Source organism: Mytilus galloprovincialis, chromosome 6 (genome assembly GCF_965363235.1).
Source record: "Mytilus galloprovincialis chromosome 6, xbMytGall1.hap1.1, whole genome shotgun sequence".
Classification (NCBI taxonomy): Eukaryota; Metazoa; Mollusca; class Bivalvia; order Mytilida; family Mytilidae; genus Mytilus; species Mytilus galloprovincialis.
In genome coordinates this window covers 91,523,875-91,541,255 of record NC_134843.1, presented here as the reverse complement: position 1 = coordinate 91,541,255, position 17,381 = coordinate 91,523,875, and the positions used below count along the sequence as shown (strand labels likewise).

Sequence of the window (17,381 nt, the reverse complement as noted above, 5' to 3'; positions counted from 1 at the left end):
CCTAACCTGTGATAGTGGTGTAGAACAGTTGGGTGGCGTCAAACAATCCCCCTAACCTGTGATAGTGGTGTAGAACAGTTGTGTGGCGTCAAAAAATCCCCCTAACCTGTGATAGTGGTGTAGAACAGTTGTGTGGCGTCAAACAATCCCCTAACCTGTGATAGTGGTGTAGAACAGTTGGGAGGCGTCAAACAATCCCCCTAACCTGTGATAGTGGTGTAGAACAGTTGGGTGGCGTCAAACAATCCCCCTAACCTGTGATAGTGCTGTAGAACAGTTGGGTGGCGTCAAACAATCCCCCTAACCTGTGATAGTGGTGTAGAACAGTTGTGTGGCGTCAAACAATCCCCCTAACCTGTGATAGTGGTGTAGAACAGTTGGGTGGCGTCAAACAATCCCCCTAACCTGTGATAGTGGTGTAGAACAGTTGGGTGGCGTCAAACAATCCCCCTAAACTGTGATAGTGGTGTAGAACAGTTGTGTGGCGTCAAACAATCCCCCTAACCTGTGATAGTGCTGTAGAACAGTTGGGTGGCGTCAAACAATCCCCCTAACCTGTGATAGTGGTGTAGAACAGTTGTGTGGCGTCAAAAAATCCCCCTAACCTGTGATAGTGGTGTAGAACAGTTGTGTGGCGTCAAACAACCCCCCTAACCTGTGATAGTGGTGTAGAACAGTTGGGTGGCGTCAAACAATCCCCCTAACCTGTGATAGTGGTGTAGAACAGTTGGGTGGCGTCAAACAATCCCCCTAACCTGTGATAGTGGTGTAGAACAGTTGGGTGGCGTCAAACAATCCCCCTAACCTGTGATAGTGGTGTAGAACAGTTGGGTGGCGTCAAACAATCCCCCTAACCTGTGATAGTGGTGTAGAACAGTTGGGTGGCGTCAAACAATCCCCCTAACCTGTGATAGTGGTGTAGAACAGTTGTGTGGCGTCAAACAATCCCCCTAACCTGTGATAGTGGTATAGAACAGTTGTGTGGCGTCAAACAATCCCCCTAACCTGTGATAGTGGTGTAGAATAGTTGTGTGGCGTCAAACAATCCCCCTAACTTGTGATAGTGGTGTAGAACAAACTATAAAAATCAGTTGAAAAGGACTTAACTTATCATATCGACACATAGCAGAAAGATATATAACATCAACATGAAGTCTATTTACTTGACATTAAATACAATTCATCATCATAATCATAATTTCATAATTACACACTTTTAGTACACGTCCTAATATCATAATTTGTTAAATGTTGGCAATATTTATGAGTAAGTTTGCTGCATATGCATGTAGTCTGAATCTGATAGATATAGTCATATAAAACAATAATGCATGAAAGATATTTTCACGTGTCGGTCATATATATTGTAATTTCAATGCCCAATTTACTATTGGTATCATAAGCCTTGAATCTAGGGAATCTTATTCACCTGTGATTCATTTATTTTCATTCCTTAGTATATGTAATTAATATGCCTGTCTGTCTGTTTGTTTTTGTTTTTATTTTGTATTTTAGTAACAATCCTATTGTTTGGATTTTAGACTAATACAATTCTTATTCTTATTCTTATTCTTATAGTTTTGTAATATATTATAAATGGATTGAATAACTATTAAGATGGATGGAGTTAAAATACAATTATAAAGGATTAATCAAAAGATGGAATCAAAAATATAAATATAGTTCATAGTATATGCAACTCGTCTAAACATCAACCCAACAATGTTAGATCTGTAAATTTGCTTTCGCAAATATTTTGTTCTTCCCTCGCCGGGATTCGAACCCATGCTACTGAGATATCGTGACACCAAATCACCTGCACTGTAGCCGTCCCGCTAGACCACACGACCACCTGGGCTTCACAAAAATAAAGCTTTCGGTGGTCGTGTGTTACCTTTCCTCGTCAGTTTTAATCTAGCGTCGTACTACAGTACATGATAAATTGTTCATAGTATATATATATAACAGGTCGCGTATCAACCCACGTCCAGGAAATAGACAAACCAAGACAATAGAGAACAAGATATTTATCTTGATTAAGTCGTGTTTCCTAATTAAAAGGGGAAGTGTGTAGGGGGGACACGATCAGGAAGAAGTAATTTGCATATTTTAAGTTCTCTATATTTTTTATTATTATAAATGTTTTTATTTTGCTTATTCATGATATTATTATACAGAAATGACATAATTATATTAATCGTGTCGGCAATAATAAATATGTTTTATTAATTCACTATTTGCTCCAGATATTTACTAAATGTTAGTTTTTCTATAAATGTTTTATATGTTACATGAATAACATAAGACCATGTTAGATACATATTTGAAATAAAAATCATGACATACCTTTTAAGTTGACGGCCTTATCAAAGTATGCTGAGTCAATGTTATAATTGCAACATTAACAAAACCGATTTGGAGTTCAATTCAAGAAGCATGTAAAAAAAATAGTAATTTACATGCTAATCAAGTAACATACAAAATTCTTGGAGATATTCTCTAGTAAGCAAGAGTAGACAAAGCAGTTATATATATATTTATATTGTCTTTTGTCGTTTGGAGTAATTATGTAACAAAGTTACGGATAAATGCTCGCAATATTGCTCCTATAAAAAAGAAGATGTGGTATGATTGCCAATGAGACAACTCTCCACAAGAGACCAAAATGACACAGAAATTAACATCTATAGATTACCGTACGGCCTTCAACAATGAGCAAAGCCCATACCGCATAGTCAGCTATAAAAGACCCCGAAATGACAATGTAAAACTATTCAAACGAGAAAACTAACGACCTTATCTATGTAGATTCCTACTCTACCATTTTCCAACATTGCTCCAATACCCACCCATCTTTACTTCATCGTTTATGATTTTAGATTAGAGTAATGGTAAGAATTAAATGACAAATGTATGCTTTGGACGACTCAACATATAAAAAAAACCATATTCATTCCATCAGATCGATATCGCTTCTGATGGATTGCTACTCCCCGGTGATATCATCAGCTCAGTATAGTTCGGTCTCTTGTGAAATTATAATAAATGCCACATAAGTTAGGATATGGTCTTCCCTTTGTAAAAAAAAAATAAAAGTAATTTATCATCCAAAGAGATAAACTGTTTGTTTTTATTATTGTTTATTTGTTTACATTTGTAGTAATCAATATAGGAAGTCAGAAATTATTAAGACAAGTCAGAAATCAACCACTGGATATGTACGGAAAAGTAGCATTTCACGAAACAGCGCATGATTTATATATCAATTGTATATAATGAAGTGTTTGATTAGAAAATTTATAAATATGTTTAATAGCAATAATGAAAATACATAAAGTCCAGCTCACTGCTTCATATATGTAGGTAGGGTTTACATGCAATTAAGTAGGTTTTATTCACTTTTCGAAGATGTAAAAAAAAATATTCTCCCGTATATACTCATTCTCTTCGACTAATTCTCATTTCTTATCCAATTCATGTTTCGGTTTTTTGAATATTAATGAAATATTTTCCGCTAGACGGAGTTTATAGTCATTAATAAACAATTCATTATTGTATACATAATGACTGTCATGATGCATGGTGAACATTGTGTGGTCCATTTAACTAATTACCAGATACGCAATACATCTTCAGATGCTGAACAGGTTCTCAAAGAAAGAAAAAAAGTTATTTAAATGCCGACCTAATATCTTTTGTATCATGCTGTTTCCATCTATGATGAAGATGTTAAACTGATAAGGTAATCGCTCCAGTGCTAAATAACTATGTTCAACATGATGATTTTGTTGTTTTTTCGTAACAAAATCTGTTAAATACTATCTTTTACTTGCAAATTACTTAACCACTGCTCCAAAGAGATTTTTTTTGTATCCAAACCATTTCTTGAACAATGTGTACGGTTTTATTCACTTATATTCACGGAAATGGGATGACACTTTTAAAACGAGTTTTTTTATATCTCCAATTTATACACCTGTGCAAAAATGGGCACAATATACCTGTTTGTGAATTCAAGCAAATGTAAACGTTAAAATTTTAGTGGATTTAATATATGCGCACCGAAATACCTTTAACGATGAAAACATTTCATATCATTGACTATATTATTTTTATTTTGACGCTACTAATTTCTTCAGCAATTGGAATCTTTTATGCATGGAAGGACAAAAAATGTCAGAATACAACAGACTTTTTACTAGGAGGGAGAAAAATGCCTCTGTTTCCTGTTGCCCTGTCACTGATGGCAAGTTTTCTGTCTTCTGTTTCCGTACTTGGAGTTCCTACAGAAATCTTCTACAATGGCGCCATTTATTGGGTCGGAGCGTTTTCTGCCTTTCTTTTTATTCCATTTACTGTTCACTTCATCTTACCGGTTTTATATAATGCTGGATTATCAAGTGCTTTCGAGGTAAGATTTTTATTAAGAAAGATATTTAGTAAATTTTCAAATAGTTAGCACGACTTATGTTGTGTCGGATATATCTTCATTGAAAAAAGCGAACGCTCTGCTTTCGTGCTATGTCGTTTCTTTATTTATAAAAAAAAAAAAAAAATGATTTTTATCTCAGCTCTATTTTATCTGGTTTTTTTTTTTTTTTTTGGTTTTTTTTTTTGCCCCGATGCATGCTTTTAAATTTTTGTTAAGTAATCAAGTACCGAATTTTTGTGAAGATACTCTTTAGTTTAGATCTAGAAATGAGATCTATAATAAAAAGATGCGGAAAATTGATGTAATTACATTCAGATGATATGAAATATTACATATTACTACTAAATGTCGATAGATTCAAGCGTATATTGATATACGTAAAATGTAACAAACACTTCAAAGAGCTTTGGTTCCGATGAAAGTAGAAGAAAAAGTCATGAACTAATTTAAACATTTAAAGTCTTTAAGTCTATATTATTGGATCGCACCACAGTAAATAGAAGGAGGGGAATCTCTTAGTTTCACCTTAAAGATAAAAAAAAAAAAAAGTCTGCACATAAGCTTTGAAATTCACAGTATACTGTACTTCTTTTAAACCATTACGTTTTAACCAACTTAATTGTTATAGATTAAAATCAGGGTCAGGCAAATTTTTGGAAAATTATGTGTTACAATTTATTTTTAATCGTTGCGTGAAAAGTGTGTTATTTTTACCACTAACCATCACCACCTTGCGATATAGTGGACCGGTAATTCTTGCGAAGCGAACTATCGATATAGATATCTTTATTGAATACAAACTTGAAAGCAGGGTCAGATGTGATTAGTTTAAAGTAAATATATTCGGAAAAAGTTGTTTTCAAGATTTGTCTAATGTAGCAATTGATTAAAATGATGGAAAAAAATTGATCATAACCTATAAAAGCCTTGTAATCATATACAATATCAATTGTCAGTGATCCATTTATTTTTATATGTATGTGTTAGCGGCAATAAGTGAAATTAGGCATTAAGATTAAATCCTAGCAGTCAGGATTGTACTTCGTAAAATTATCTCCCCATTACGCAAGTTCATTTTCATAATCGTAGAAATGGAAGCCATTGTAGGGATGACGCGCTGCCAATTTTGCTCTTAAAAACCGATAAATTTATCCACATAGCACTATTACGATCCTTATATGTCAGTTGTATTTTAAAAGACAAATGTATCTACTGGCTAATGATCTTGTCTGCATTGCTTCAACTTAAAACTATTGTCTGATCGGTTGGCAAGTGGAATTTTCGAAAATTCTTAAACATTTAAAAAAAAATCTAATTGAATATTTCGTGGAAGGGCAGACTAATCTTTTCATACAGTGATTTTTTATGTTATAAAGTTAACTTGTAGCTTTGATATATAAAAATGATAGAATCTGAAGCGAGATGATATATCAAATACTCGTGCTTTGTACGTCTTAAAGACAAAATATACACCCCAAACACGCCCTAACATAAAAGGGTGCATTCGATTTTCTCTTTTCGATACAATTGTTACCCATTTTTGGGAATTTTTTCGTGAGTCACATCATGAATGGAAGAGCAGATACGAAAGTTACTGAACTAATAGATTGACATGTTCTCCGTCCGTGGTAATTTTTTTTTAAATCGGAGGTTATACATTTTCTTCATCCAATTTGGTAGATACCCATGCCGTCGACTTGATATATAATTGTTCTGCATTACTATGTAATAGATAAATGAAACTTATGAAAATGGTGCTTTTAAAATAACACACTTCGTTATTGAGAAGAAAATTGTTGTTTTATTTGTTTCGATTAACTTTTAAATTTTTATGTTACTATAGTAAACATTACAGTTAGTATTTATCGCCTTCTCCTAACAAAGATGTTCCATTTCAACTGGGTTTCCGCCTGCTAGGCAATAAGCTATACACGCCTATAGGTAGTAAGTCTATTGTCTAAATAATGTTAGGCATTATTCTTAAATGCTAGGATTTAAACTTAAATCCTGAAAATAGTATCCAGGCATTAATGCTAAAATGAAAATAAGAGTAAATTCATTCAAAGTTAAAATACAGCCGTATCTATAATACTAAAATTACGAGGTCCAATTTGTCAGCCGTCATCACGTTAAAACGACGAATCAAAGAATTCAGCTTTATATATAACTAATATAGTACAAAGGTGTAGATTAAAAATTACACCACTCCAGGACCTTTTGTTTTCCACGTAATTAATATTGCCAATAATTAAGAAGTTCCGGGTCGAGTCCGATACCGATACCAATAGTATATTCACCTGTTACCTATTACCTTATCTGTACGTTCCGCATCTAACAGGTGCACCACCAAACGGTGTATTTAGGATTATGCTATATACACGCATCATAATCACAGGGTTGACACTACTAAATTCAATCATTGTCAAATTGTTACCTATTGTAGTATTTTAATCAGTAATAATACGAATACTATAAATCTGGACTAAAAATAAGGTGTATATAGGAACCGTTTTCAATTTGTTAGCGGGCATGACATAAAACAGTGAATCAAAGAATTCAACTTTATTTATAACTAACATAGGACAATGCTGTTGATTAAAAAATACTCCATTCCAGGACCTTTTGTTATCCAAATAATTAATATTACCAATAATTGATAAGTACCAGTTCGACGGGTTCAAACAGAAATATTTGAAAGCAGAGAAAACTGTGTATCTTATAATCGGCATCACTTTATCAGATAAAAAATAATACTAAAATAAGGCTTGCGCATAGTTATATACTTTAATTCAGTCACGGACCCGCGATATCACGGGTGTGTTCTAGTATATTATAATAGTGTCTCGTTAGCAGTCTTATTGCATGAAATGATGTTTGGTAATAGGTTGAATAATCATCATCAGATTTCTGGAAATAAGCTTGATGAATCCAAATTTCAGGCAATAACTTAATGTCTAGACGTTACCTTATTGCCTATTATTTAAGCTTAGTACCTAATTTCTCGTATTGCCGCTAACATATGCTTAATGGTCGTCGTAGTAGCTCATTCATCAGTGATATTGCAGACTAAATGCATTGCTGTTGCACCGGTACCTGAATTGAAATAAATTTGAGAATGGAAACGGGGAATGTGTCGAAGAGACTACAATCCGACCAAAGAGCAGACAACAGCCGAAGGCCACCAATGGGTCTTTAATGCACGAAACTCCTGCACCTGGAGGCGCGCTTCAGCTGGCCCCTTACAAAAGTGTAAACTAGTTCAGTCATTGTGGACGTCATACTAGACTCCGAAATATACACAAAAAACTAAAATTTAAAATCATACACGACAAACAAAGGTCAGAGGCTCCTGACTTTGGACTGGCCCAAAAATGCGGCGGTGTTTAACATGTTTTTTTTAAGATCTCAGCCCTCCCCCTATACCTCTGTAAACCAACTTTCTCATCTACCGTACTTTAACTGGAAAAAAAATTAAATATGTCAAATAAACGCTTGTATATAAAAGTTTACGCTTAGCTGCGCAACTTCTGTGTGTCGTTTTGTTAAGATCAATGTACTTTTATTTTCTTCAATATCAGTAAAAAAAGGTTTTGGTTTGTATTATAGTCAATTTCATTTCCATTTAACTTGACATTGTTCAGTGTAATATAAGACAAGTTAGATAATATATGACAGGTTACACTTAATAGTTAAAAGGCAATTTGTTCATATTGAAGGATAAGTGGGATTGTTAGCGTGGGTAGGGCTATTTACTTGTATTATAATAAACAAATAGCCTTTATAACAAACTAACTGATAAACAGGTACTCACTATTAAAAATATACCAGACGCCGTCAGAAGGGTTTATTTTTAAAATCAATTTATATGCCTGGGTATTTTATTTTTTTTTATAATATTTAAATGCTCTTAATTTGACGTCAAATTTTGTAAATAATGAAATTTGAGCATAGGCACTTGTCTCTAACAAATAAACATAAATGCCAGAATATTTTTGTCTCTGATAAATTCATGTGTATCAGACAAGTACCTGTGATATATAGAGATTAATACATGGCCTTTTCCATATCAGTCTGGGTATCATCCCGAGACCCCCATATCAGCCCGAGACGGAGTCGAGGTGCTGATATGAGGGTCTCGGGATGATACCCAGGCTGGTATAGAAAAGGCCATGTATTAATCGCTTTTTAATTAACTTGTAAAGGTATATCGAATAGTATCGCAACGACAAGTGTTAGTGAAATAAAGATAAAATGAATTATATGCAATGTAACACTTAAAAATTTGAACAATACAATGTCCTAGAACAGGAAAGATATTCAATGATAACTATATATACGAGTATAAACATCAATTTAACATACAGAGACGCACACCGTTTCTGTGCGTGTAACGGACGGACACCAAAAATATATGATCTATAATACATCTTCTGACAGGTAATTAGATTTGCTGCATATATTTTGACATTCGTTTTTTCAGCCATAAATATTCATAGATCGATTCATAATTATGTCTGTCAAATTTTGACTGCACTTGCATTTAAATATAGATTGTGTTAATGAAATTCTCTTGAAAAAAAGTGTCAGCACAATATATGTTCATAACATTCTTCAATTGCAGACTTAATGAACCTGATATAAAGCCAAGACGGTATCAAGTATTTGTTACATTTTTAAGATTAGACATGTTATAAAAGACAATAGTATTTCATAATAATTCTAGCAGGATCGCAACTGCAACCTTTGTGTACTTATTATGCCCCATTTAGGGGCATTATGTTTTCTGGTCTGTGCGTCCGTTCGTCCGTCTGTTCGTTCGTCCGTTCGTCCGTCTGTCCCGCTTCAGGTTAAAGTTTTTGGTCGAGGTAGTTTTTGATGAAGTTGAAGTCTAATCAACTTGAAACTTAGTATATATGTTCTTTATGATATGATCTTTCTAATTTTAATTCCAAATTAGAGATTTAACCCCATTTTCACGGTCCACTGAACATAGAAAATGATAGTGCGGATGGGGCATCCGTGTACTGGGGACACATTCTTGTTTTTTTAGGTTTTAAGGATCTATGATGATTTAGCAAAGTTTGGTACCTTTATTAACTTTGTCGAAAAATGACTCAAGTTCCCTAGTTTTAAAACCTGGGACAAATTTCATCAAACAATTTAACAATTATTGCAGAGAACAAATACAACATTGGTTAAACTTTCTATGAGGTTTCAGACATCTAGAGTTGAAAATTGTAAGAGTTCATTAGACAAAACTGTAACCCTCTTTTGTAAAATAAGCTTCTCAAGAATGCGTCCATAGTATACGGATGCCCCATTCGCACTGTCATTTTCTATGGACCGGGAAATTTGGGTCAAAACTCTAATTTGGCATTAAAATAACAAAATAATATCATAGGAAACATGAGTTGATTGAACTTCAACTTCCTCAAAAACTAACTTGACCAACAACTTTAACCTGCAGCGGGACAGACAGTCGGACGACTGAACGAACGAATGGACGGACGGACGGACGGACGAACGAACACACTGACATAATAACCTAGGTTGAGCATAAAAATAACAAAAATAAAAGGTGCATTCTGAAAGGGAAATTGAAGAGATATGAGTTAAAAACGGTTGAAATTATTGCATTTTAGCGAACATTTAAAACTACTAGCGTCGTCTTAATCCGATCACCTTTATTTTCAACAGCCATTTTAACGATAACTTAACTGGTTGAATAATACACACCATGCGAAAACCATGAACAGCCATTTATGCTGGCTAACTACTTTTAAAAGAGTACAATTCGTTTTAAAATTGAAATACATGCTGTCTTAACAAACAGAAAATGAAATAGCAATTATATATACACATGGAAAAAAGTATTGCAACACCAAATTGAAATTGAAATAAAAAAAAAAAAACACTTTTTATTTTTTTGTGATATAACTTGGTAAAATAGAACAACTTAAACATTATTTAAGTATCACCTGAGCTTAATCAATAAATATCGATATAAGTTTTTATCTGCACATGCAGCTACTGTACCCGTAAACAGCAAAACAGATGTTTTCATCCTCATTGTTTTCAACACTTTAAATAACCAAGTTTTTAATGTTATGTGATTGACACCTTGTAATGGGTCCTCGACAACTCTAAACTGCAGCAAGATGGCATATTATCAGCATGAGAGAAGCGGGGATGTCGCTGTAACAACTGCACGTATTGTTGGTCATCACCATTCCACTATAAGTCGTTTTGAGTTAAAAATAAGGCACTAAACGATGTTCAAGACCTTCCGAGATAAAGAAGACCCCCTATACCATTTGCTAGGGAAAATCAAGCATAATGAAGGTTGGTCAGAAGGAAACCCATTGCATACAATACAATCCTAAAAAGAGAGTGGTGGGCATACAGGAGCTTTTTAACAAGAACTGTTCGTGATCGACTCATCGCTACTGGTTATCGTGCGATAAGACCATTTCAGAGACCTTTGCTTACAAACAGACACACAGTTTTCCGTATCCAATGTAGTGCAGAGCTCGTTAAAGTTGAAAATTAGCATCGTGGAGGAAGATCCATTGTTCCAATGGAACTCGGTTCATCTTCCTTGGACGGATCGTAGCCCGGATTTGAACCATATCGAGCATATATGGAACACTATTGGGCGGAACGTGCGCGAAAGGACACCCAGTTCAAACACATCATGAAATAAACAATGCTCTTCATCAGAAATGGTTGCTGCTACCTTAGCAACAAATTAGTCAATTTTTGGCAGGAATCAGAAGACGTTTAGATGCGGTTATCCGTTTGAATGGAGGCTGCGCACAAAGTACTAATTCTTTGGCGTATAACGATCAACCATGATGTGAACAGTCATCTGAAGATTAATTTTGAAATGTCTGACATTGTAAGGTTCGACTACAGTAAAAGTTGTAAAATCCATTTTTTTGTACAAAAAACACTTCATTTTGTTATTAAAATTGTGGTTATATAAATCATTTTTTTTTTTCAAACATTTTTTGTTCGTTTCAATGCCAATGTTATCATAAACTATGTTTCAATAATATTATACAAATATTTTATTATATTCCATCCCAAAAAAGAGGCTGATTTTTCAAATTTTAAAAAATCAAGGTGTTGCAATACTTTTTTCCATGTGTATATAATACTGGATACTTTTATCAAATTACAAAAACAAGATATATTTAATAAAAAATGTCTCGATGAATCTGCATCGCGATCTAAACACGATAATGAGAATGAATAATCCAATTTTATGAACAGTCTTGTTTTAGGTGGCATATGAAGAAACACAATACACATGTGCAATGTTAGTTAAATTCCAGTCTTTATACAGGCTGGTAACGTTTGAGTTAACTTTTTAAACATGGAGTGCTGTAATAAAGTGGAGTGGTATTTTATGTTGTGTTGTCTTGATTCTTAGCTTATTGATTATCCTAAAATAAAATACAATTAACAATATGTATTGATTTGATATCTGTTGCTAAAATGGGCATTGGTAATTACAATTTTCGCTTCAATGGGCTAAAACCCTTGCGCTTAAATGGGTGTTAAAATGTGCGATTGTTTCGCTAAAATGTCACCATCACCATACTAAAAGTCGGATTTGAACATCGTCCAACCCGTCAAATAAGGGACAGTCTTGTGCTAGTTATTCTGATCCGTGTTGAAGGCCTCCGATGATTGTGACTTTGAGATGAAGAACAGCAAGAAAAGTGCTGTTTTGGTTTTTTTGGGTTTTTTTTGTAATAGATCTTTTCTTTTTTTATTACCAAGGAAGTAAAAAAGGATAAGCAATTACGAAGGTATTCTGGGGTAATGTGTCGTGGTTTTGGCTCAGTATTTATATGTTGAGTACAACTTCGACACAAATATCGAACTTTTATCTGAGTCGAAATTATAAATACACAGCTCAGTATATTTAGAATCAATTCAACGAAAAGAACGTCATTTTGACTCTGTGGGAGCTTTAAATACACTGCAACGTCCAATCGAAAGTAGGACATTGAATCCTAGTCCGCCCAAATACAAAGTGCCACATTCTCTGCATTTCAAAGGTGTTTTGCAATTATCCAATACATCATCATTTACAGTGCCAATTCAAATCCCCTGCCTGCATTCCGTTCGTTTAAAGACAGTTTTTGTTTTAAAAGCTGAGATATCAAAACCACGTTACAGGGAAGAATCTTTCATAACAAAATTTCATATAAGATATACATTTATTTGGTACAAAAAGTTCAAAATGCTGTTTTTTAATTGATACTAGTCAACCAAAACATAACTGGCGTACATATTCATTGTCCATAAATTATCACATATTTAATTATTTGTAACATAAATTCTTCTGTATTTATACTTGCTGTGAAAGATAGGCTTTGTTTTAATCAGATTTTTGATAACTTCATGTTTCTTTCTAAAAACGATGTGCAGATGCAGATGCATGTTTTACGTGTAAATATTCTTTATTGAAACTGTAAACGTTCTTTTTATGTTTACGACCCAAAGTCAACATCTTAGATCAATGTTTATATTACATAGAATCTTTCTCAAGTTTTCTTTATTGTTGATGCATGTTTCTCGTAGTTTACATAAAACTACATTCTTGATGAAGTACAGTACATACAGTTGTCTTTGTTGAAAATTTGCATCTTTTAAAATGAATATATTATTGAATGAGTTTAGAGATTAAAATAAAGAGATACTTCCAACAGTAGGTTTGTTTGTTTGGTTTCTTCAGCTCAAAATCACTTTAATAATAAATTCTTATCCTTTCAACTTAACATCGTAATAATAGATTTCAATTGTATACTACAATACTGAAGATGTTTACATAAAGACTTTTTTAGTTCTAATTTCTAAATTTCACTTTTATATAGTTTTACATGTAAATATCAATAATACTTTCTATTCGTACACTTATCTATGTTAATGAACGACTTTAAAAACAAAAGTTGTTTATCTAATTTCAACAAAACTGCCGTTAAGATATAATCAATGGGGCAAAAGGCTTATCATACAGGTTATATAAGGATATTAAGTTTGAGTTCGAAAAATATTTAGATATATTACTAGATAGAGATATTAGGATTATATTTTGAAGATTTATGCCAAAGTCTGAAGGATTACAATTAGGGGACGAATTTCATTTTCTTTTGAATTGTAGATATCTAAACAATTCACGAAATCTGTTCAGAAAAATCTTACTGTAACAGAGTTAGTTTAATCAAATTTTAAAGATTATTACAAACCCATTGATTCTTTTTTTTTTTAAATATGTAAATTTATAAACTTAAGGTAATAAATTAACAAGGTCTCATAGTTGGTATTTGCCTATATGTTTTTCAATTATGCTAACTTAATAATAGTATTGTAACATTCTTATTTGGTCGTTTTCACAAAGTATGTAGTAGGGTTAAGCAACTAACAATCAATCAATGTAGTAGGGTTATTGCATGAATATTGGGATCATGTTTGAGGGAAGGCACCTGCCAGGTTACAGCAAAATTTACTGAAATGTCAAATGAGAAATTGACTGAGATCATTATCAACCTAATCACGTAATCTGCCTGCTATCTTTCATTTCGACAAAGAAATATTGCATCGTTTTGGATCATATAAAACAGATGAGTTCAGTTTTAACTCATCATGACATTAAACTATATATTTTCTTAATTTTATATTTCATAATTTAAGCCCAATTTTTCACTACCGAATGCAGATATGACATTAGACAGTTGTTTCATATTCCATTGATTTATTGCCTCCAAAATTAAAAAAAACCTTTATAAATTGGCTTGTCTGATATGAACTTTTCCTAATATATCTCTGCCAATAAAGTTTCAGGTGAAAAGATTTAAAATGCTAGCATACTTTGGGGTGAAATAAGATTTAAAGGCACATTAAAAGAATAGCCAAATCAAATTCAGTTTTTCATCTTCAGTATACCTCATTTTAAAAGAATTTTAAGAAAGAAAATATCTTAGAAGGGAATGCAGCATGTTTGAATAAATTGCTCCTACTACATAATTATACACCAGTAGCTATTGATTCTAACCATCATCAGTTACATACACTTTGACCTATTCGCCGTTTCAGAATCTCAAGGATTGTGTGTTATTTCATTTTCCGTACACAAAATTGAAAATTACATCACGTTATTATTTGAATTTCCATTTTTTGGCGTTTTAGACAATCATAACATTTTAGTGTACGCTTTTTAAATCCTTTTTAAGATTTTGCAACGGCGGATTCCTGATTTTCTTTTTATAATTATAAAGAATAAAAGCGTGTTCCACCTTCCGTAAGATAATGTGATTGCACTTGATTTCAAGGGTAAATTTGATAATTCATAACTGGGCATTGACAAGTAATGATTTATTATAATCATGTATTTGTAAAGTTCAGTATTTATAAGAAAGTATCGTCAGCATTCATGTATGTGTATAGCCATTTTACTTTGATACTAGTGTTGGTCTAAAAATGTACATATCTGACCCCTTTATTTGCAAATATCTACCCTGAATTACATTGTTAACACATAAGAGGACGAAATTTTTATTTATCCTATGAAAAGATTTAAAAAGATTGACCACTTGTGCTTTAAGCCTCAAATACAATTTGTTTAGTCAGTAGGCTTATTTTAGTTAAAAGTAGAAAATCTGTCTTTAGACGAATGCATTTCCTAAAATGATATATATATTATATATCGTAGTGGCCATACCTTTAAATTTTTTTAGACTTGACCCAATTATAATACCGTTGTAACTGTAATTCAAAGTAAGATATATCTGTATCGTAGTGGCCTTACCCTCAGAAATTTTAGACTTGTAACCATTATAATGTTGCAACTGTAATTCAAATAATATGATTTTTTAATATGAAATCTTCAATTCTTCAGTTTCAGTGGAATGACTATTCGAATTTTGTTTTGACGTGAGTTTTGTCTGCTGTAATTGGAATTTTTATTAATTTTATAATATGCCGCATGGGCAGACAAATAATTCCGACTTTCTGCTTTCAATAATGTTATTTTTCTTGTCAGGTTATTGTCCGCTATATTAGTCCTTGGGGTGTCCACAGCAATGTTATACAATGTACTATGTATTGTTTTTTTTTTTTGTTGTTGTTGTTTTTTAACATATCGCTGTACGTTTTATATTGTCTGCAGTCCTAAAGGAAATAACGAGTGCTTGTCGGGTAATAAAATGTTTTTTTTTCAAATGATATACAGACACTCTCGTAAATCATACACCACTGTTATTCCCAGTAATTGCACAAAAATATCAATAATCGAGCTGATGAAATGTGTAGTCTGATGGCATAGATGTATATATACTCTATTTTACAATTATAGTTTCGTGAAAAATCCCTTTACAGTATATCAAAAGAAACAAAACATACATTCTTTTGAGCATAGACTAGAGAATCCTAAAGATTGTAGAATTGTATTTCGTCATTCAATGGCTGCAGCTACACTGTTTTGAATATGTTTCTATGTATTTGTTTATATTATATATTGTTCGTATTGTATGACTAATAAAGGTTTGCTTGACCACAGTAGATTCTGGTCTCAGTATTTTAATCTAACTGTTTGTATCGTTGATTATAACTACATCTAGGACTAAAAGTCAAACTAAGGTCAAACGGTTCAATGTTTTTTTTTTATTATTATTAAAACACGAGAACAGGGATTTGTGGAATATATTTCAATGTGCTTTATAGCGTCCAGTGGCAAATATTTCGACTCTCTGTCATTTTCTTAATAGTCTCGTGTCGAATCCTTATATCCTTATTATGTCAAGTCAATGCATTATTGATTTCTTTATCTTTATCTTTTTTTTCAATATCAAACAAGTGTATGCTCATTTAGTGATATCATGTGGTTTATATATGTATATGGGTCATTTTCAAAAAATGTCGAATTTTGGAAATGAAAAATTTATTAAAAGTTACTTATTCAAACAACCCTCTACATAAGCAAATCAAAACAAACAGTACTTTAAGAACAACATATTAAAAGATGCAATCTTAATGATGTCATACAAGAATATCTTGAAACATTTTTTGATCGGTGGTACAATATTTTGTCTATCCTGTTACCATTTTCAAAAGAAATTTTGGGTTATTAAGAAAAGCCTCAAATTTAAGGTTTAGATAAAATGTTAAGCTTGTTTTACGTTACCAATTAGATGGTTTTCAAGAGAATAAACTTCTCTATAGATTCATTCTGTAAAATAAAAGATTATTTGGCAATTTTCTAGGTTGTACTGAAAAATGGCTCTAAAAATTGGTTTTCAAAGGTTGTAAAAATTACTACCAGTAATGCAAGTCTAAGATAGCAATTTATATTGTTCGGCCTTTTTTCACCCTTTCAAATAAACCCAACATCAAGTAAATCCCTCATAAGTTAATTTACTTTTCTCTTTATTTCGTTGGTAACAGGAACGTACGTTTCTGATATATCACTATATAAAAGTCTATCCTGTTACCTTTTTGTCTATCATGTTACCGATATCAGTATTGCACCTGCAAATGCTTAATTTGGAAGATTAAGACGTTATAACCTTTAGATGAGTTCAAACAATGAAATATTTCATTCATTTTCCACAAACATGTTAAGATAAAAAATTTAACGACGTTTTTGTCTATAATTGTCTATCATGTTACTGTAACCATAGCAACCACAGTAACAGGATAGACATAACAGGATAGACAAATTTCTTCGTTTTTAATTGCTGTTGTGAAATAACTACTCCCTTTGGTGAAGTGATTATGGTTTTCTATTGTGAATTTGGTTTCCAACACGTTACTGCACTTTTTACAACCATACTGTTAGTGTAATTAATCAAAATGGTTGGTAACAGCATAGACATGAAAAAAAGTACGCTCTATTTTTTTCACTAAATGTCTTGAAATTTCTTTTCTGTACACTGTCGTT

General features: G+C 32.6%; 1 protein-coding gene across 4 annotated transcripts in view; it reads left to right on the top strand.

Annotated features, from left to right (window-relative positions):
• LOC143080700 (sodium-coupled monocarboxylate transporter 1-like) overlaps positions 1 to 17,381 on the top strand; it is a 54,894-nt gene that overhangs the window by 18,289 nt on the left and 19,224 nt on the right. The window contains exon 1 of one of the 4 annotated variants that reach the window (XM_076256690.1): positions 3,941 to 4,411. The exons of 1 other annotated variant lie outside the window; for it this stretch is intronic. In XM_076256690.1, the coding sequence (XP_076112805.1) occupies positions 4,055 to 4,411 (357 nt within the window). In that variant the 5' untranslated portion in view covers positions 3,941 to 4,054. Of the gene's footprint in view, positions 1 to 3,940; positions 4,412 to 15,356; positions 15,377 to 17,381 lie in introns of those variants that run through there. 2 more of the 4 variants (XM_076256692.1, XM_076256693.1) reach the window with 2 other exon arrangements.